At 36.4% G+C, this 23,782-nt stretch overlaps 1 protein-coding gene across 5 annotated transcripts in view; it reads right to left on the bottom strand.

Annotated features, from left to right (window-relative positions):
• Positions 1 to 7,730: 7,730 nt before the first annotated feature.
• Positions 7,731 to 23,782, bottom strand: part of LOC149803360 (uncharacterized) — an 84,878-nt gene continuing 68,826 nt past the window's right edge. For 3 of the 5 annotated variants that reach the window (XM_089951373.1, XM_089951377.1, XM_089951374.1), the window contains 6 exons: positions 23,370 to 23,444; positions 16,183 to 16,227; positions 15,570 to 15,722; positions 11,077 to 11,258; positions 9,687 to 9,812; positions 7,731 to 7,939 (listed from right to left, as the gene is read on the bottom strand). In XM_089951373.1, coding sequence (XP_089807499.1) covers positions 7,838 to 7,939; positions 9,687 to 9,812; positions 11,077 to 11,258; positions 15,570 to 15,722; positions 16,183 to 16,227; positions 23,370 to 23,444 — 683 coding nt within the window. In that variant the 3' untranslated portion in view covers positions 7,731 to 7,837. The remainder of the gene's footprint in view (positions 7,940 to 9,686; positions 9,813 to 11,076; positions 11,259 to 15,569; positions 15,723 to 16,182; positions 16,228 to 23,369; positions 23,445 to 23,782) is intronic. The other 2 variants (XM_089951375.1, XM_089951376.1) reach the window with 2 other exon arrangements.

Raw genomic sequence — 23,782 nt, 5'->3', positions numbered from 1 at the left:
AGGCAAGACTTTGCACTTGATATTGTCCAGGTCGATGTGTTCCGTCAACAATTGCCCTGCGGAAAAACCGACAATATTTGCACACGTAAGGATACAGGGAACACACGTCCAAGTATTTGATTTCTTCTCATTTCTCCTCGTTGGTTTGGTACAGCAAACAGGTGGCACTTGTCCTTCCTCCGTACAAACTGTCCCTCTGTTTCAGCGGGTTCACCAACTTGTAACCTTCCACGATGCGTTTAAACTCGGGATCGGTTGTCAAACGATGATTGTACTAGTGTTCCCACATTTCCACCACTTGGTATCCTTGCTGTTCTAACTTCAAGCGCCGCTGACAAGTGCCTCGTACACGTTTTCCATGATCCGTTGTAAAAACTGTTTTTTAGTGTCACGTTCGGGGTAGAAGAGGGGACATCCGTTAAATAAGCCACCGTTAAACTCGTGCACGACCATGGGGTTTTCTAAATCCCAACCATACACTGAATACGTTCCGATGGTCTTTTCCTCTCCTCCGTTGCGGACATGTTGGATCCAGTTGTCTTCCTTGTCGCACAAGTAATGTAGCCAGCGTAGGGCTTTGACCGCGTAATGACTTTTGACAAAGCTGATCGTTTGAGGGCTGATGACAGCCAGTGTGTTTAAGGGCATGACTCGTTGGCGAGAACCTAAGGAACACGCTTTGGCAACGGTGTATGCTTCTTTCAAAGGATCGATCCCTACGTGTTGCATAAATATTTGTTACACTTTTCCACAGCAACGTCGTAAAATGTCCGAACGAAAATACTTAGCATTTCTTCCTGAACGTCGAAGGGGTCCGATGCGTGATCCTGGTACCAAGCGTAGAAAGCTTCCCGTAGTTCTGTACGCATGTTGTTGCGATCGTAATTGTGATCATCAGGCGTGTTGATTGTCTTCGGTATTGAAAAAGTGCAGAAAATAACCTTCAGCCATTTCTGTCATTCCAAATGTTTTAGGCATTCGACTCAAGTGCATGGCCAAGTAAATCATTGAATCTTTAAACTGTACTTGACCCAATTGCAAGGAAATAATTCTGGCTCCGTTAAAAATCACTTTCGGACGCTCGGTACTTTGTTCCGTACAGTATCTCAAAAGAAATCGCCCATCGTATTATGCGAAATTGTGAGCCATCACCGTGGCATGGCGATGACAATCTCCGTAACGTTCGATGTCCTCTTAGCTCCACGTCTCGTCGATGGGGTCTAAGAGCCATTGGGCGAAATCGGCAGGAGTGTTCGGTCCCCAAAATTCTTTTTCACTTCCTCCGTGAATCGTGCTGCAGAGAGGGCAATGACTAAAGATAGGCTCTTGGAAGCACTTATCGCACGCTCGATGAGCCACGCAAAAATTATGAATGTTTATGCAAGTCTCTTGCATGCTTTCGAAATCGAAAAAGATGAAATTGTATTTCTTCTGGTCATCTTCTTTCTCCTCCTGTTTGGAATGGTATTTTTGATTGTATCATTCGTGTTCGAAATCCACGATTTGGCGACAAATGTGTCATCGTTTCCTTCCTCGAGAAACGTGAAACTTGGCACTGTTGGTACGTATGCCTTGTCCACAAATAGGGCACTATCTAATGAGTTGACAAGCACCTTTCTGCTATGAACCTTGCGACTTTAAATGTTTTTGGTAACAATCATGGCTTTCAAAAATTTGCTAACAAGCAGGGCAATTCACGCGTTCTTCTCCTTCGTCCTGACAGGGTTGAGAGGCCAAACACCCCTTACATTTTTATCCACAATGCACATGTTGCTCTCGATTGTTATAGGATAGTCACTTTTCTCCCGTAATAACCGTATTCCAGGAATCCTGTGATATTAGTGATGACATCGAAATGTTGATCGTGATAATAGAAGTGAATGTATTTTCCGTGTTAGAAATCTTTGCCTCGAAACAATAGAGGTCCGCGTACTTCTTGAGGGTGTACTTGCGAGGTGTAGCGTGGAGCTAGGACATCTTGCAACTTTTGCATTTCAGGAATGCCACAAGGTGTGTCTTTGGATAGCCGCGCTTGCTGTAAATGGAGTTCTGCTTCTCTTTATTGTTTGGCTTGGTTCGATTTTCGAATGTTTTCTCAGGCTCTTTTCCATTCTGCCGTGTCGTTTTTGTAGGCATACATTCGTCCCACCACGATGACAAGGGCTAAACACGTCTGGTCTTGAGCGTTCTTAATTTGGATGAAGCTACGCTTAATGCTACGAAGGTCGTCCACCAATAACACTTTTCTGCGTTCTCCGGTCTCTGAGAAAAGTAGGTCATGAACAGTATCGCTTTTCGATCGTTGATGTGAAACTTGTCGTTGGATTGTTGCACATGTTGAATCTTGTCGATAACTTTGGAAAGTGTCAATTCTGCTGAGCTGCTAAACTCGATCCAAACGGGGGACTTCAAAACTATCTTGATGAATGAAAAGTCTCAAGCGATCGTCCTCTTTGGCTTCACATTTTCGTTTCAGTGTTGTTAACAAAGAATCCCACTCCTCGGTGATGAAGACATCTGCTTTCTCCAGCGAACCGTTGGACTTGAAATCTTTACACTTCACCGTTTAAGTGTAAGCCGTCGTTCTAAATTAACTAGAGGAGCGCATTTCCGTCTCTCGAACGTGGTATTAGGTTTACTAATGGTGGTGAACTTTAGCTACGTGTAGAATCTTTGGGTTTGGATCTGTCTCACTCATATCACCTTCAAAATCACTGACATGAATTTGTGTCAAGACTTCAGCTACTGTAAGAGGTGATAAATCACGTTTCTGCCTCTTACTTTCTTCTCCTTTCTCCACGACATAATGCGATCGTTTCATCTTGGCTGCGAAAAGTCAAATGACTACATTTCAAACTCCATGGGTTACTTTATATCTAGGTCAGACCAGCGCTTTACGAGGTGTCATAACAAAATTTTCTTCAGACAGGCCAACGGACTACTCACCCTTCTTTCGAGATACTTGCTATATCTGTAAGAAGAAAGGGCATTGGAGTACAGAGTGTCCAGACCGCTCAAAAGCAAGACAGGTGTCAGAAGAGTCAAAAGTTAAGATACATGTTATCATTGTCAAGAGAAAGGACATTGGTCTTCAGAATGCCCTAAGAAGCAACAGGAGCAAGAGGAAGAGATGGGTTCCGAACTGGAAGAAGATGTATCCTCCCCAAAGAAGAACTCAGGCCCGTGCAGAAAGAGAAAAGAGAGTAGAAAAGAAAACGAGAAAAAAGTGAGCAAGAAGAGAAGGTAAAACGTGCGAAAGTAAAGAAATACAAAAACCAGAGAGAGTGAACAAAAACACAGAAGACGTCTATCAACTTTAAAGTGTTGTGTTGTGATATTGAACTGTAAACTTTGTACCAGAATAGACCAGACAGAAAAGGTCAGTGTTTCTTGGTTTTGATGTTTTAGAATATGGAGCTACAATCACGCACTCACTTACTCACACACGTAAATAATGGATAAAAAAGGGGACTTTTGAGTTTTAATTGATTTTGGCAATTGAAATACTATCTCTTTTCGAGAGAAATGGGTGGCCCGCGAAAGGATCGTTGGGTATTTGTTTGTTTAAAAACAAAAACTCAGGAACGGGACGTAATCATCTTTAGCTGTCTTAAGCCTTTGCCACGGCCAAGGCCTACTTCTGAACTGGCTCATGTAGATGATGATTTGGAAGAAATCACTAGGGGTGGTATCGCAGGCATATTAATAGGACAGGATTGTTTGGCTCGGGAAGTTTGTTTTCTCTTGAACAGTATTATAGAAGTCTTATACATTTGTTTCAGACTCTTAATTCTGCTAAAATGTCTAAGAGTACCATTACCGTTTGGCTTTCAATATTCTCATTCTCTTCTAGACCTTGTTTCTTTTCTGCTGCTTCTTCTTGTCGTTTCCTTATTACCTCTTCTTCTTCTCGCTGTTGCTGTTGAAGGAGAAAAGTTTGTTCTAGTTCTTTCTGCTGTTGTAATTATTTCTACAATTCTTCTTTCTGTCTCTGTTTAAAATCCTCGACGTGTGGTAAAGAAGGAGAAGGTGGCGAAGGTACTAGTACCTAAACAAATTCTTGAGAAGAAGAAAGAAAATCGACTAAATCCCAATTAAAATCGACATCATCTGGAAGTACGTCTTTGTTGAATTTGGTAGCCGCTGAGATACCATCGCTTCTCGTCTCTCTACGGCCGGCGCACCACAATTCATCGTCTTCTTAGGTTCCGTCATGTTTGAAACCTGTCGCATGGATTGGCCCGGCACAGACGCTAGCCACAAGCCGCTCTCTTCGGATTGGAAGACAGCCTTCGCCATGTGACTAAATTGTGTAACGCGTGTTTGAATTGGTGAAAAACTCAATCCGTTTCGATCCACTCTTTCACATAAATAACCCCGTTCATTTCATTCACTTCACCTGTTCTCGTCACAAAATGTGGACTAATGTTGACTCGCTGACTCTCGTATCGTCGATGTTGTTCCGTACGGACTTACCCATGTATGTAAATCATCATAGACAAATATCCGGATCACGGATACGAGTGTTTGGAAAAGAATTTATGTGGAGATACAATGCTGTTTGAAAAGAGTATTATCTACTGACCACAAGTCAGAAGAAGTTTGAGGAAGAGAAGAAGACCTATGTGTTGACCTCTATGTTAACGGAATGATGTTAACAAAAAAACCAAAGGCCCTTTTCAGGGTCACTCATATGCCTCGAAAAGATTTGCTTTCTTGCCAACAATTTTTTTTAGTTGGTTGTATAGTTGTTTGTGTTACATATGCTGTCTGCTGTATGTATTATCTATGTCTCTGTCCCGCCAGTCCCTTTCCCGCCAAGCGTTCTAGGGTTTTTTCACCCGCTGTTTGGTCGATTGAGGTCAGCTCCTTGCTACATTGTTGCTAATAGTCAGTACTGTGACGTCACCTCCCCTGCTTCATTCTTATTGTCCCTAAACAGTGCCAAAACTTTTTTGTCCCTCTATCGTCCCACACTTGTTAAAATTCCCCATGTTAAATTCCCGTTGTCCCTGTATCGTACCACGACCTTTTTGGCTGGATTTTCCATTGTTCCTATATCGTCCCTTTTACTAATATTGCTAAATATAATGAAAAGAACGTCAGAGCGACCTATGTGTGTGTATGTGTGTGCGTGTGTGTATGATTCAGATTTGTAATGTGGCTTTAAGTTTTAGTCATATCGTTACGATGTCTGCATTGTTGCAGTATATAGTGATGTTTAGCGCTTGACATCATGCCGCAGACATGTAGCATCATGTCCCACCCAGTCACATTAACCGGACCGCAGGCCAACCAGTCCTAATACTAACCTTTACTGCTGATCACCAAGCGAGGTAGCTGCTTGTACCATTAGTATGACTGAACCGGGGGTTCGAACCTGCGAACTTTATAATCCAGCTGTTGTTTCCGTAAGTCGTTGAGATTCAGTGCCGTTTCATCTCATACTTGCTAGACTCTAAAGTCTTTCCTATATGATCGAAAATATTTGAACTTTACGATTGCAAATATTATATTTTCCGAATCCTACAATTTGAATGAAAAGAATATAAAGATAATAATCTTAATTGATGGAAATATCAACAGTGATTGGTGTTTTAGACATTTCTTTCTGCAATTACACTGATCCTGAAGATACATAACGGTTACGCCTGAGATTCACACCATTCCTTATGTACTCCTCTCCCTGCTTACTGTCTCAACTTCTCGTTTACTACTTGATCGCAAAAACATGTATTACCCATGTAACGCTTAACTAAAAACAATATACGTATTTCAATGCAGCTAAAAGCAAGTCACTAGTTCAGTCCTTTTGTTTTAAGGGAGATAACTAATTAATACATGTATTATGTGTGAGTGTATGATTTGGATTTTTAACTTAGCTTTAACAAGTTTTCAGTCATATCGCTACGATATCTGCAATGTGGCAGTTTATAGTGATGCCTAACACGGGCATTATGACGCAGACATGTGCCTAGCCACATTATCCTGACACCAGTCCAAACACTAACCTCTTAATGCTGAGCGTCAAGCATGGCAACTGCTAGTACCATTTATTTAGAAGTATTTGATATGACTCTGCTGGGATTCGAACCAACTATCTCCCGCATCCGAAGCGGACGCTCTAACTACTTAGGCCACCGGAGTTTTCAGTACATTTTTAAATTACTGTATTAATTTATTTGTACATAAACACAGACACACAAGCGCATATTAACTTCTCATCTCACCTTGAAACCAGGGATTGGATTTCGCACAATGTGCGATATGTTTATAAATAGTTTTACATCATTTTTGTTATATTGCAATATAAACTGTAATGTTGTGCTTATTATTGGCTGCCTCAAGTTTGATTGAAGTCTAGCATACATTATTGTGTGTAATATTAAATAGCATTTACAATATTAGTGTAATCGAGAAATGTATATGGTATTACACATATTTACAAATTTATTTAATCCATTTGTTCCCCGCTTTCCGTTACAAAATCATTTATAAATTTGATACACTTACTACTCATTTCTCGGCTAAAAGTGTTTTTATTTCCAATTTTTACGTGAACATTATATTTATGAATACGACATAGATTGGAATGCCATCTCAAACTCTATCAGATAAGTAGACCTGTAATATTTTTAAAGCAAAAACAAACGATTATAGACTTTCGGAATATTTTCTCTCATACATAGGTCATTAATAAACACTATGTGATATTTTCCTATACCATGTTTAAAATTTTTAAATGATCAGTAATGCGACTTGATGTGATTTTATAAGATTCTTTTAAAAGAGAGTTTGTTCGTCTTTTATTTCACCTATTGATTTCGTTCATCACCTTTAGAGATATAAGTAATTAATGAATCTTTTTGATGGAGGAAAGTTCAATATTACATTCTCCAAAATGTAAAGCTTTAACATGTAAATGGCTGATTTTATTCTTGAAAATGTTCAAAATACTTAACTCTTAATCTATGTCATCCAGGAACTTTGCGGTTACTCATCTTACGAAGACAGTTGGTATATGCAATAGATAAATGTGTTTATCTGCAGTACATTTTCTAATATTCCTATGATTTAAAATAATATCAATATTAATGATATATGTCTGTGCCCGATTGAAACATTAGGAACGTTCTTCTACTTATTTTTTGTGCATTATATTTTGCACGGAAGCATAAGCATCCAATATTCTTTTTTATTCAGCCTTAACACATCCTGTTCCGGTTACAATAAATATATTATCTAATTTATGTATTGACAAAGAGTTATGGTTCATTATCTGTCTAAAAAACTTGATATACTATGCTTGACTCTTTTGCTTGGAAGATTGGCAGACTCTAAACTAGGCAGCCATTAGCTGCTATGTAGCTATAGAAATATATAGATAAATGTTTTAAATTTCGTACATGTTTACACCGTTAGAAAAGTTTCATTCGTTGCAATTATTTCTTACGTTTGACGTTTCCTGATTTACGTGGTGTCCGATTAGATGTTGTGCACTATTAGGAATTGCTATATAGATTCGAGCTTGCATGCTGAAAATAGCTACAAATTACCAGTCTGATCCTTCAATATAAGTGTCAAGATACAACTTAGTGTTTCACCTTCAAAGGAAACTTCGTAGATAGGAGAAACATCTGAGATACTGCGTTTACGGAAAGCTGTACTTTGTAACGTAAAAACAAAATAAGCAAACCGAATTTTCAAAACATAACATAAAACACTTCCACTGAAAGAATCAGGAGATGCTTTATTGCACAGATATAAATATTACTTGATTTTGAACAGAGTGTCACAACGGAAAGGACATAATAACTATTTGCTTTTGAACGGAGCATCACCACCTAATGATATAATAGTTTGACGGGTCATTCAGGAATATTCCTCCCTTTGTGATGTGTTGTATAGAAACTCCATGGTTGCAGTCCTGGGCAGCTATCTAGAAATAATAATAATAATAATAATAATAATAATAATAATCAACATCATCAATAGCAACATCAGCATCTAGAGTTAACCGGTAAGGTATGATGCAACTACATTACCATTAGTGTCCATAAGTCTACGTTTTGAAATATATTTGAATACAGCAGATTTATAGATTTATAGGTTCAGTTTACTCCTCTTGTTAATTTGTAATTTTTGGGGGTTTGTATTAAACAGTAGGACTCACTACACTGAAAATATAATTATTGGTTCCCTAACTAACGATTACATAATCTATTGCTAACACTATACATATATATATATATATATATATATATATATATATATATATATATATATATATATATATATATATATATATATATATATATATATATATATATATACCCATTTTCAAAATGTATCATGAGTCCCATTCTCATAAATTAAGGAAATGTATTCGGAACAGTATTTGTTTATGTAACCATGACGTTACAACCGCTATCATATTATTAGTACTTTGGTTAATTTATAGATAATTGACACTTTTCAGACACTTCCGCTGAGGCTTCATTTGAAAAGTAGAGCTCGCCTAATCTAGCATGTATTCATACAGGTTTATCCAACCAGTTACCTGGTTGATATTGATTCAGCACAAAATAGTGTCAAAATGTCTTTATTCAATAATGTGGATAGTGTGTGTGTGTGTGTGTGTGTGTGTCATATCGCTACAATGTCTGCAGTGTGGCAGTTTATAGTGATGACTACCCCTGAGGCATCATGCCGCAGACATGTAGCATGATGTTCCATCCATTCACATTGTCCTGACACCAGGCCGACCAGTCTTAACACTAACCCCTTAATGCTAAGCGTGAGCGCCTAGCGCGGTAGCTATTTTTGCCATTTTTATAAGTCTTTGGTATGACTCGACCGGTTTTCGAACCCGCGACCTCCCGCATTCGTAGCCATGTGACTAACATTGTCGAACATATGTTAAAAATCCAAACAAGTACACACACAAAACAAATAGAAAAAGGTAGGACAGACTTAATGTTGGGTACAGAGAAAAATAGCATCTTGCTTAACACACAGTTCCTGATTTCTGACAGTTCTTAAACTCTTGGTTCGCCAGAATAAAAATCAGATTTCGTGAGTAAAGTTGTACTATATGCGGAATGAAAATGTAACAATATTGCTATAGAAAGCTGGACTGATATAATTAGGCCTTAGGTTTGTACCTCCAGCTTAGTATCTATTATTGTCGTTCCTATAACTTTTTAGAGTATTTTTGTCTCTGTTATGGCTTAGTTTTTGGTATTGTTGATATTAATTTATCGAAATATTTTATTCATTTGAACATGAGATTATTATACATTTCTGCGCATTTTGGCTACACCTCATATCGAATGATCAGACACTGATGTTGCTCCTAAAGTGAAAGCTGTCATCCATGGCATGTTGCTTTGTTTACTGTGTGCAGTTACAGTTAGTTTCGGTTTAGATTTAAGTATTATTGGTACTCCCATTAGAGGAAATTGTTTCTCCTTTATTGTATAATCATTATATTGTGAGTCTATGTGTACAATGTGTCTACATTGCGTGTTATAAATCCTGTTAAAGCTGTGGTATGTGCATTTTTTAAACCAATCCATAATAAATAATGAAGCATAAATGCTTTGAAAGCTATGACCCATGCCACGTTGCTATGTGAGTCGAAACGGAAGAAGTACTATAAAAGTTTGCTGAATATTACAAATTACCTTGAAACCGTCCTGGATACAGCCCAAGAAAATTCCGGCCATGCCACCATTTGGTCGATATATACCTAGCGCATCGAAACTTGCAATTGGTGCGTATAGTGGAATTCTATGACATATATCCATTACCTGTCGAAAACGAACACCTTACATGTTAGTTATCGTAGTGTTTTGAAATATAGATATGTATGTGTTTCTTATATTTGCACAGAAAGAACGTATGTTATTGTACGACAAGTTACAATGAATCGGTTTTACGTATACAATTGAATGGGAAATTATAATTCTGAAATTAGAACTATCCGATGATAAATACAGTACCTATTCCTTATTTTACATGCACATCCTATTGAAACTGAGTTACAACCTGATAAGTTTTCTGTTTCGTGCACAAGGTATACTTACAATGATAGCTATAAACCATTGTACATTAATGATAAAACAATACATATTTCAATACAAAATCAGAAACTTTCAGAAAAAATCGCGATTAGAAAATATATATCTTCATTAAACATGCGTGTATGCAAAAGACAAGTGTCAGTCTACCTGGGAAACTGTAAATACATTAAAATATATTCAGGCTGGAAAAACATATATATATATATATATATATATATATATATATATATATATATATATATATATATATATATATATATATATATATATATATATATATATATATATAGTTAACATGTGCATCTGAAGATAGTAACGAGAAATATTTTCTTTCATATCATTGTTTCTTTGTAATATGGGATTTCCTAAAGGATTAATAGGAACAATATGTCATATAATCTGTGTATGTACCAGATTATTGTCTTTTGCTAATGTCTTTATATACAGAATTTGCTTTCAATATATTTGACCAAAAGATAGTTTTGAAACCAATTCAAAACACTTTAATAGTTCCTAGAAATATTAGATATTGCCAATTCACTTCCCTTTTCGAATCTGAAACTATCGAATATCTCGATATACGCCACTTAACATCCAAATGATGACTGATGATGTATGTATGTATGTATGTATGTATGTATGCATGTATGTTATTGTACGACAAGTTACAGTGAATCAGTTTTACGTAAACAATTACACGGGAAATTATAATTCTGAAATCAGAACTATTCGATGATAAATACAATACCTATTCCTTATTTTACATGCACATCCTATTGAAACTGAGTTACAACCTGATAAGTTGTCTGTTTCGTATATATGTTAGTAGGCATGTATGTATGTATGTATGTATGTCGCTGTTCTTTTTTCCCTTCGTCTGTATTCTTTCATGGTTGTATTTATTTTTAATGTTTATAATTTGACTTTATTTTCTTTTCGCAAAATGCCATGATATACTGAAAAAGATCCATATTTTGTTTTGAATACATACATTTTCACCTTTTATCCACATGGTCGTGGTTCCAACATTACAGTTACTGAGGACTAATGCCTCTGTGGAGGCATGATCGCCTTTAGTACAGTCTGATGCATTGGGGTGCTTGATAGTTAGGTTGTGTGCAACATCAATAATCGTTAAGACCTTACTGCAAATATGAACTGCTGCAATGAAAACTAATGTTAAAGCCTGAGTTAAATATTATGCATCTGGAAAAGAAAAAGTGTTTTATTTTCGAAAGAAACAATTCGAATGCAACTTACATAATATGCTATGTATTACATATATCATTGTTATGTTCGTTATATTTAAGTTCATTTCGAACAGAGACGTTTATCTTCTTTGGCATTAAAAAGCTAGGAAAGTATATTTTCACTGTTCCTGTCCTTTCAAACATTTTATTAGGTCTTTAATAAATGTAGACCATGTTTCTGCAGGGACAATGGATTTTGAACTCTTTAAATTTCTGTGTAAGATGTAGTTCTTCTTTTTTTATACTCTACTTTGTGAGTCATCTGTATGTGAAAATATTCCTTAAGGGTTACAGAATGATTTTCTTTATTGGATTATTGTTGCTACCCCGATCGTGGAAAGACTGATCATGGTGTTGGATATGGGTCAATCATTTCTTCTTCAAAATCGCTACGGTGAAGAACTGCCAAAATTTCTGTTAGGGTAATAGGTGACACAGAATGTGATCGCTTTGCCCCTGGATTCCTATTGGACTGATGCGATCGGATCATGATGGTGAACATTTCAAGCAAGTTTGACTGAAGTAAGGTACCTCTCACATTATATATACAGAACCGCTAAGATAGAGAGTGCTATCAATCAAATATAGATTTATTTTGTGGAAAGAGCAGCAAAAAACGTTTACAGAGAGTGATTCGAAGATAAAAGTCGTCCAACACAACCAATGGAAAGACACAAGACTACTCCTCACGTGATAAAAGTGTTATGTCTGTTCAAGAAAAAGACATTAGGTTAAAATATGTGCACAACTTCAACAAATAGAACCGCTAGCTACAATAGTAGTGATTACCTGTTACCATTGCCAAGAAAAATATATAGGTACTGGTTTCCAGAACATAAAATAAATGCGAAGAAAGAGAATAAACAGGAGCTTTCAGAAATAGAAGAGACAGAAAAATCCACTTCCTTCCAAAACCTTATAAATGATAGTAAAGAAGCAGCAAAAGAATGATATATAATATGCAGAAAAATGGCAGAAGAACCCATGCCACTCATTAAACCACTCCTAAGATTAAAAAAAGGAATTATTAAAGCAACGTGTTTTAAATATTTTGAAATGTATTCACGAGAATATAATGAAACGGAAGTGATGTCACTGTCTTGATTTGTTTTATATTATTATTGATAATTCACAAGATATAGGTACGCTAGCTGTTTTCTCGAGAAGTGAATTTTTAAATAATTTTTTTTTATTTCCTAATATTATCAGTAAGTCTTTTCTGAAACTTATGTGCTATCTTGATAATACCGTTGGTTTTTTTAAACAAATCTTTGGCTTGAGAACATTAGATTCGTCTGCCTTAAGCCTTTTCCATGTCCAAGTTCCATGGCTGATCTAGTTGCTGCCGATGTTGTAGTCATAGTCGGTATAGTCAATGGCATCGAAGGCTTAGAATTCTTTGAGGTGACGATTTCCTTCTCTGGTGTTTCATCAAAGAGCTTTCAAGTATTGTTATTAGCTGTTTTAGCTCCGCTAGAATGTTCCATAACATAGTTTTTAAGCTCTGTATTCACTCATCTGATTAGTATCAACGCTCGTGGTTTTTCATACCTTCTTGCTTTCTCTTTTCCTCTTCTTCGTTATTTGAACATAAAGTTATTTGTATTTTGATATAGTAAAGAGTTTGTAGATCTTGTATGTGTTCCTTTATAAACGCGCCGTTTTCTGGCAGTAATGCAGAAGAAAGAGGAGGAGAAGGTGCCGACAAATGTTCTAGCGATGAAATGATATCGCAGAAAGCCAAATCCAAAGTCGCATATACAAGGTCTGTTTTGGCGATATATGTTGTCAGTAGGTAAAATATTCTGCTTGAAAGGAACTTATTCCATATTAAGGGTTGAGTTCCCAGTACACGTGACTTTTGGGAAAGAAACTGAACAAAGTTCAGGAAATCGGGGAAATAAATGTAACTATGAATTTCATGACACTAATAGTGGATAAAAGAAAGAGAGACGATTCCATCAGGCTGTAGTAGCCAAAGAACGTGAATCAGCTGAACAGATAACTGAAATCAACTCTTCAAAGAATAATTATCAACTTCCGATTGCCTAATGAAATGTACGAGCGGATAAGATGATTATCTATCATGATGCATTGGTTAAACATAATTTCTCAGAAGTAAAATAGTACGTGCCTTGTGCAATAAACACTAAAAAAGATAATCTCTTGCATGAATGCTTAAAGTATAAATTTTTCATTAAAAATAAACGAGGCGTGCCTAGTTTCCTTTTAATGAAACATTTATACAACGAGTGGCATGTCATTGATACAGCGTACATACTATACATATATTGTATTTATATCACATACAAATACATATATTCGCCCTTTGAACGGAGTTAAGATTTACCATAAGCAGCTGTGCATTGACCGAGTGAATGATCTCCTCATATCCCCGAGAAAGTTCGCTACAAAATGTAGTTATATGCCTATTGTGGTTATTCACTATCACGTTTGCATATTGCAAAGGTGATTGTTTTTCTTTTTTAGCTTCTATATTTCTTCGCCTTGATTAAATCAATATAATACACACTTATGATTTAAACATAAAAGACTGTTTTAATGATTCAGTAGAGCACTACAGACACTTGGTTAGCTATGCCATTCATATGAACGCTTAGCTATTTACGTTCAGGCCCATGGAAATTAATGTGGAATAGAAACTAAGCGAACTGACGAACCAATAAGAGGTAATTAAAATACTTTAATATATTTACATTTGATCTAAGCCATTATTCTGCTTTAGTAACACCGAGAGAGAGAGAGAGAGAGAGAGAGAGAGAGAGGAGAGGGTGGGGGGAGAGAGTCATTGGAACATTTTCATATTTACTTAATAATAATCGATTTTTAGAACATTATAATATGTTTAAGAAACAACAAAAACAACAAAAACAACAAAGCAATAAATACATCTCAGCATATGTACCACGTAACCGAGAAATGTACTGTATAATATCGAAATGGTTTGTAAATTTGTATCTTTGATAAACACTGTAGAAAAATCCCAAGGAAAGTGCACACATATCGTTAGGTCGAACTATATTCTTGTAGGATACTCGGTGTAATTTCTATTTCAACTTCTATTTCAAAGTTTAAATCCAGCCCAAATTCCTTTTCTCTCTCACTCCACGTCTGCGTAGTTTCTCCGTTTAGCATGAGAGGGGACGGGGAAACAGAAAGCAGAAATGTGTATCATATTAAATTCATTTAGAAAACGGGGATTGTTAATAATTTTTATCGGTATTTTCATACGTCACTAATGATTAATGTGTGGAATTCATACGTCACTAATGATTAATGTGTGGAAATTCATCATGGATCTAAAATGAATGCGCAATGGACGGATCACAATTTGATATACCAATAATATTGGTATATCAAATTGCTTTATACCAACATTTTAAAAGCTGTTAGTTTTAATGTATGCGGAGGAATATATATATATATATATATATATATATATATATATATATATATATATATATATATAGAGAGAGAGAGAGAGAGAGAGAGAGAGAGAGAGAGAGAGAGAGAGAGAATATAAATCATATGGCGAATAACAGTCCTTTCAAGTGCACTGGATCCATCAAGGGATCGCGTGTGTCAGGCATTGATTAAGATAAATGCAGTAAACTGAATACGAACAATGCAAAACTAGTTGGGTTTGCAAAACTTAACATGGCTGTTTCTACAACTGTTTTTGTGTTTTATTTGTTTGTCTTGTCCATGTTTTGTGTTTGCCTTTGAAAAAGACTAATTAAGAGTCAAAAAAGCGCTTATAATGGTTAGATACTAGCTTTGCACTGTTTGTTGTCAGTTTATTGCATTTATATACATGTACATGGGAAATTATTGATGAAATTTAACCTTATTCTCCATATTTTGTGAGAAAGAATATACAATTGGATATAAACAAGTATGTCACGTGCTACGTCATTTAAGAGACTTAGATCTTTTATCAGGTTCTAGTTACTTTGATACGCACATTTTGTGATGCCAGCTTTACTGTAATATAGGAAGAGTACCTGTCACTGAGTTCAAGTTTTCTGGGGTTTATTCTAACTTTCTCTGGAGATAAGTTTTTAATAAATGTAATTAAGACGGTATCTGGTAATTACGATCTTGCATTAAGCGTTGCGTGAAATCTTTTCAGGCACATATGAGAAAGTCGTTGTTTTCGTGTTAAACACTGCAAACATTGTATGTGGAAGAAACAGGCTTTACTATTTCTTACCGTGTGACACATTAAGTGTAGTATTTACATCAAGGATATGTTTCGTTGTTGTCGTTGTAGTTGCCATCGTTGTCGTCATTGTAGTTACCATTGGTTTTGTCACTGCAATTGCCATGGTTGTCAAAATCGTTGATTTTTGTGACGGCTGCGACACTTTGGATTTTTATGTGAATATATATGGCAATGAATTGTTATTTCAATGTAAATTATGCTCGTAACAAGCTAGAAATTAAACATGAAACAATTCTGCTTCATTTCTGCTTCATTATGTTATTGTATCATAGGGAACGCCATTACCAAAAACTGGATAACATAGCAACTTCTAGAAAATTTAAGATGTATATGAAGAAATAAGAATGGATAGCAAGAAGTAGAGAACGTAGACTTTAAGGAATTAGGATCTGAGATTTGTGTTACTTAAACTAAGTCTGAAGAAATGTAAGAACATATTATAGTATGTTTGTAGAATTCTTTAGGCACACTATGGTTCTTTTGATACGTCATTCATTTATATTTCTTTCTTATAACAAAATGCAGCATATCGTATTCTTCCTAGCTGCCAGAAAGACCACATTACATGTTTATTTTGTTGATAATATAATATCTAATTTACCTGAGAAACACGAACAAGGGTCACTTCCTGCATCAGGATATGTGGCTGCAACAGTTTTAGTAAAAGGTATAGTTTAACATTTTATAAATGCTTCTAACTCTAAAAGAATGAGAAAATAGATATTGCTGTAAATCTAGCCTTTGGAAATGGAATTCTGGGGCAAAATAACTTTCACATGGGTTGTACATATTTCCTATGTATTAGTGTTTGGGGAGAAGGAAGGATACGTTCATTGTGATGTTCTCTGATTAATAAACACTTAAGTTCTATATGAATTAAAATGATTTCAGAAGGAATAAACAAAAGCATAATTCAGCATATAGACGACATGCGTAATTTAGCATATAGACGACATGCGTAATTCAGCATATAGACAACATGCGTAAATCACCATATAGATAAATGCGTAATTCAGCATATAGACGACATGCGTGATTCAGCATGTAGACGGCATGCCTTATTCAGCAAATAGACGACATGTGTAATGCAGCACATAGACGACATGCGTAATTCAGCTTATTATATGTTCATTTTTCCCCCGTTACCTTGACATTGTCAGAATCGTGCAGTATTACCCTTTAATGAACCCGCGTGACAATACACATATAGCATTCACGTGCATAAAGGAACTACTTTCTATTGCAAACAAACAATGGACGCAGACGCCAGCACTTTTGATTTGTAAACAAATCATGTACACTCGCGAAAGAGGCGTTTTACGTTGTGGTTGTTTAAATTTGTCTCTGGATGAATTAAAACAGATGTTTCGTGGACTGCCACATACCAGCTGCTTTGGCACATTCCGCGTTGATACAATGTTACGGATTTAGTCTAGCTACAATATACAAAAACAGAAGAAAAGGTCCTTACAAATAACATACAAGTGTCAAGTCATATACTGTCTTCTTTAGCTTATGGTAAGAATGACAAAAAAGATATACTTACAGTTTTATATCCTGAATTTCCTCAAAATGTATTTTCTTAGTTCTTCAAATCCGAATTACATGAGCTATATCATAGGTTCTTAATCTTGATTACACATTTCGAATATTGTACTGTAATTTCGAATAAAAGTGCAATTACATCCTCCTTATTGCACTCAAAATGAAATAAGCATTCAATTCCATAGCGCCTTTTTGATAATTGCAATTGAAAGACTTCATATTTTCAATGACAGAAACAGAAACACATGTGCAGATGTCAACACGCTTCTCCCTAGCTTCTTCAATCCGATGTATGTCATGTGGAATTGTCACATATAAAAAAATTAAAATAAACAATTCATTCCACATCAAATGAAAACGTTGATGCAATGCAAATTCATTCACCATATGACTCCAAATTTCAATTTTATTTAGACATGAAATTTTCTTTCGAAAATTATGTCGAGCGCGCGACTAAATTCAAATTTATCTGGGCGGAGTTATGTGCGCAGTAATTGTGTAATAATAATAATAATAATAATAATGAGGACTTTGTATAGCGCCTAATCTTTAGACGCTCTAAGCGTTTTACAACATTAAACAACACCTATAAGATAAAAAAAAATATAATAATATTATTACAAAAACAAACACCATGAAATTAGAAAAACATTAAAAACTAAATAAACATGCTGAGAATATTTCAGGTAGGAAGCATTATTAGGTCTTTAAGTTTGTTCTTGCAGTCGAAATAAGTGAGTTTTGAGAGCCCTCTTGAATGTGATCACTGTGTCTTTGTGTCTAAGTTCTGTGGGCAATTCATTCTACGTTGCTGGGCCCTTGTATGCAAAAGAACGCTGTCCATATGACTTTGTTTTCATTAGTGGGAATAATGAGTATACGATTGTCAGACGAGGAGCGTAAGTATCTTGCTGGTGTGTACACGTGGGTGAGAACGGATAGGTATGTTGGACTAGAGTCCGACAGTGAAACGTAGCACAGAGAACAAATTTTGTGTTTGATTCTAGATCGAATGGATAGCCAGTGTAGGATACAGAGCAGCGGGGAGGTACTCTAAGTATGATCCGAGCAGCTGCGTTTTGAACTTTTGAAGTTTCTGGAGTAGATATTGAGATGAAGCAGACACAGTTGAGTTACAATAGTCCAGTCTTGAAAGTATTAATGAACACACAAGTGTTTTAGTGGCATCAACTGAAAGATATTTGCGAAAATAGCTGATGCGTCTCAGCTCAAGATATGCAGATATGCATATGTTCATGACATGTTGGTGCAATGTGAGAGTACTGTCCAGAGTAACACCTAGGTTTGTACTTATTGTGTGAATTTATGTTGGCGTTGCTGATATTTATTGTTTGAGGTAATGTATGTGAATGAGAAAGTCTTTGTGGTGTGATCAGAATGGCCTCAGTTTTATCATCATTCATCTGCAGCTTGTTCCATGTCATTCATGATTTCACATCAGAAATGCACCTCTCTACACCTTGGATGGTAGCATCAACTTCAGTTGGGTGGCTAGATTTGTATATTTGGGTGTCATCAGCGTACAACTGGTGAGACACTGGATGATGATCTATAACACTTGAGAGCGGCCGAGTGTACAGAATGAAGAGAACAGGTCCAAGAACAGACCGATGTGGAACACCACAACATAGATCAACTGGACTGGAGTGTATTCCATTTGCAGATACAATTTGTGTCCTGTTGACCAAGTAGGACTTGAACCACATTAAGGCTGTATCATTAATGCCAAATACATGGTGGAGACGGTGAAGTAATATATCATGGTCTATTGTGTCAAATACTGCAGACAAATCAAGGAGGATGAGGACTGTAATCTTTCCGCTATCCAACGCAGAGAGAATGTCATTAACTACTTTCAGAAGAGTAGTTTCAGTACTGTGGCAAGGGCGATATGCTGAGTGTACATTGCTAAAAAGACTGTTTGAATTTAGATGAGATACAAGCTGGGATAGAACAACCTTTTCTAAGATGTTTGATATGAATGGGAGATTAGAAACTGGGGGGTAGTTCTTTAAATCGTTATGGTCTAGTGTTGGTTTCTTCAGCAGAGGCTTTACAATGGCAGTTTTGAAAAATGATGGGAATTCCCCAGATGAGAGAGAGGTATTAATTACATCAGTTAGTGAAGGCAATACTGGATCTAAGCACTCAAGATGCAGTGATGATGGAATTGGATCAAGTTCACATTACTTTGGTGCACTCTTCATCACGATTGTACGTACAAAATCCGTAGAGACAGGTTCAAAGGCTTCTAATGGTTGCAGCTCAAATTCTGTATCCCAACTGTATGGTGACGACGAGTCAATTGTAATTGTGGTGTCAAGCTTATCTCTAATGGTTTGTACTTTGTCACGGAAGAAATTTGCAAACATGTCCGGAAGGACGACTGGATAGAACGTAGTTGGAAGTGGTGTTTATTTGTTCCATGACATTAGCTTGTTAGTAATCTCGAAGAGCTCTTTGCAGCTGGAACTTTCCATGATCTTATTAGTGTAGTGGGCTGATTTCGCTGCATGGACTATATCTGTGACATTCTTCTTAGCGACTTCATAGATTTGCTTATGAATAATGAGTCTGGTGGAAAGGTAGAGCCTCTCAGCTTTACGGCGGTCTCTTGTAGCAGTGCGAAGCTGGTCCCTAACACTGCTATACCATGGAGAACACTTTTGAATTGATACTCTGCACTCGGTAGCTGGGGCATGTTTGTCAAGCAATGAACGCAGACAGTTATCAAGTTGTTCTGCGGTAGGAGGTAAGCAAGTTGTTAGGTTAGCTTGGATGTCGTTCATTACTTTGGTTCTATTTATCATACGGCGGTTTCTCTTAGTAGCAGATAAAAGTGGAGGGTTAGGGACTGATACGTCCAGATGGCATATAATGCAGAGGTGATCTGATGCAAGGTCATGGGATACCAGGGAGGACCGTAGACTGTTATCATCAGGTCTATGAAGAATCCAGTCTATAATGTGACCATGTTTATGGGTGGGTTGGTTAACTGACTGTTTGAGGTTGAAAACATTAATGGAATCTACGAGTTTTATGTATTTGAGTTTCCGGGACAGTCAAAGTGAAAGTTGAAATCTCCAAGAATAATCAGGTTGCCACCTATCGAATTTCCATAGTCCAGGAGATTCGGAAACTGCTCCAAAAAGAGAGAGTCAGCCAGCTTGTTTTTTCTATTAGAAGGAGGGCGGTATAGGCAGAAAAAATGGACTGACCTTTGCTCCAGTGTGAGTGTGGTTTGGACTAGTTCAAACGATGTGTGGTCGAAATTCAATGTTGTGGTGTAGTTAAGACGTTTTATCATGGAATTCTTTGAGATGACAGCAATTCCACCTCCGCGAGAATTACGGGGGAACGACTTGATGGAGTAACCAGTGGGTGTTAGATCCGCACACTTGGGTTCATCGCCTGATGTTTTTAGCCATGTTTAGTAACCAGTGGGTGTTAGATCCGCACACTTGGGTTCATCGCCTGATGTTTTTAGCCATGTTTCTCTCAGGAAAAATATGTCAACATTTTGGTCGTTGATACAATTAACTATTTCTGTGCTCTTTTCCGGTGGTCCTACTGACTGGGCATTGAATAATGCAATGCGCAGAGGTATTTCTTGGATAGTTGACACAAAGGTTGACGAATTAATAAGGATTTGAATTAGGTTATCTAAATTAACGGTCGAAATTGTTTTAAATTGTTGAGCCGAAATAAGGGAGGTAACTGGGATTGTTCTTCCTGTTCTACGCCGGCCAGCTTTGAAAGAACGTTTCTTTTTTCGCTTCTGTTTACATTTAGGTAATGATGAATGTAGTCCCAGTTCGTTTAGTCTAGAGCACAATGTAGTGTGGAGAGCCAAGGAGTGATCATTTAAAGCAATTAATGAGGGTCCATTGTAGCATAAACGGGTTGACTGGCGAGTATCACGTGATGGCGGTTTGTTCAAAAACAGTGGAGCAAGACAGCTGAGAAAAAGTCTAATTGTTCTCGTTTCCAAAGCAAGGAGATGAAGAAACACATACGAATTTAACAGCCAATACATAATGAACACAATAACGAAGATGAAAACAGGCAACAAGCACAAATATCATGAAAACGGCACTAAAAAACGGAACAGCTGCTTCAAGCCGGTTAAGCGATAGCGGCCATCTTGTTTGCAATGATGAATATGCGCTTGTGTATTTATTTTTGAACGCGGCATACATTCATTTACGTTGTTTCTTGTAGTGTATTTTGTTTATAAAATTAAGCCTTAGGTAGAGTAAAAAAATGAGCATATAATAAAAAGGTTGCTGTATTTGTATGGGAAAATATGAACTCGTTTTGTCGGATGAATATACTGCACTCCCAAGGTCGTGCATTATTCCATCCAAAAAACTCGTTTATATTTTCCCATACAAATGCAGTAACCCATAAATATAGACGACATGCGTAATTCAGCATATAGACGAAATGTGTAATTCAGCATATAGGCGACATGCTTAATGCAGCATATACACGACATGCGTAATGCAGCATATAGACGACATGCGTAATGCACCATATAGGCGACATGTGTAATTCAGCATATAGACAAATGCGTAATGCAGCATATAGACGACATGCGTAATTCAGCATATAGACGACATGCGTAATGCAGCATATAGACGACATGTGTAATTCAGCATATAGACGACATGTATAATGCAGCATATAGACGACATGCGTAATTCAGCATATAGACGACATGCGTAATGCAGCATATAGACGACATGTGTAATTCAGCATATAGACGACATGTGTAATTCAGCATATAGACGACATGTATAATGCAGCATATAGACGACATGCGTAATGCATCATATAGACTACATGTGTAATTCAGCATATAGACGACATGCGTAATGCAGCATATAGACGACATGCGTAATGCAGCATATAGACGACATGCGTAATTCAGCATATAGACGACATGCGTAATGCAGCATATAGACGACATGTGTAATTCAGCATATAGACGACATGTATAATGCAGCATATAGACGACATGCGTAATTCAGCATATAGACGACATGCGTAATGCAGCATATAGACGACATGTGTAATTCAGCATATAGACGACATGTGTAATTCAGCATATAGACGACATGTATAATGCAGCATATAGACGACATGCGTAATGCAGCATATAGGCGCCATACTCTATATATTTAGTCATATCATTGATAACTATGAAAGGAAAGAAGACGACATGTGTAATTCAGCATATAGACGACATGTATAATGCAGCATATAGACGACATGCGTAATGCAGCATATAGGCGCCATACTCTATATATTTAGTCATATCATTGATAACTATGAAAGGAAAGAAGTGATTAATCCATCAATTGACTTAATATTACAATATGGATACAGTAACACTTTTATGAAAACATATGTTAAAAGGTCAAAACATAACTGGCACCAACAAATTGATCTCAGATTCGTTTATTCATAGACGAGATACGTCCTCTCCTGTCAAAAACCAAACGTAGAATTCCAAAATACAAAATTTAAATAATTTATGAATATTTACATATAATGGGCTGTGATCTCAAATAATATACCTACTCATAACAATTCCTGTTCAACTCTTGCCAGTTTCAAGCATAAATGTACAAACATCTTTCCAACGTAACTTTCATTCTAGTATTTTATTGCCATTTATGTATTGTATTGTATGCAGCATGTGATAGTCCATATTATGTGGAATTCGTTTCATCAATCGTGTTGTGTGACATTAATTGTACAGTATTGTACATTATTACATCTCGATGTTATGTGAGATCATTAATGGCTAAGTGCTGTACATTTATTTACATGCTCACACTTCGAGACATTAAATGTAAACTTTCGTACATTTTATTACATCTCGTCACTTTGAAAGATCGTTAAACGTATATTGTTGTAAGTCTCGACACTACGAAGTAGTAGTGTGTACATTTTATTAAATCTCGACAATAATCGCATAGTGTTGTACGTGCTTTTACATCTCGATCGACACTGTGTGAGATAATTTTTCGTAAAGTGTTGTACACTTTATTACATCTAGGCAAAATGTGAGATCAGCTTTTGGCTCAACAGTTTATCGAGTATAAATAAAGACAGGCAAATAACTGTATAAAAGCGCACTGCATGAATGGATAAATAAACAATAAACAACTATTAGCCACCTGCGAAAATTCAAAGATTAGAGAAAAACACTACCTGCTGCATGAAGAATGAAATCTATTTTGCAATCTCTATTTTGATCATAACTTATTTCGTTGAAATAATACCACACTGAAATAAAAGAGGTTTTAAGATATAATATGTAATCCCAGTAAATGCAACCACATATTCAATACAAATAACTAAAATTAATATTTTCAACATCTTAATAATCTAGATGTACAGATATGAAGGTATTACAAAAACGTAAGGATTTATTTTAATTAACTGATGATTCTCTTTTACAGATAAATACATTTAACGGTCGAGATTTTGAAGAAATGAAATTAGCCAACACCCCACCCCCACCCAAAACAAAAACCCTAGGTTAAATGGATGTAACTGGTTGATTTGTTTTATGATTGCTGAACAAAGCAATATAAAGTAGTGTAAATAATTACAAAAATGTA

Source organism: Sinohyriopsis cumingii, chromosome 3 (assembly GCF_028554795.1).
Source record: "Sinohyriopsis cumingii isolate HCF-2022 chromosome 3, ASM2855479v2, whole genome shotgun sequence".
NCBI classification, from domain to species: domain Eukaryota; kingdom Metazoa; phylum Mollusca; class Bivalvia; order Unionida; family Unionidae; genus Sinohyriopsis; species Sinohyriopsis cumingii.
The sequence above is the reverse complement of the archived record's forward strand: the minus strand, read 5'-3'. Positions and strand labels throughout refer to the sequence as shown.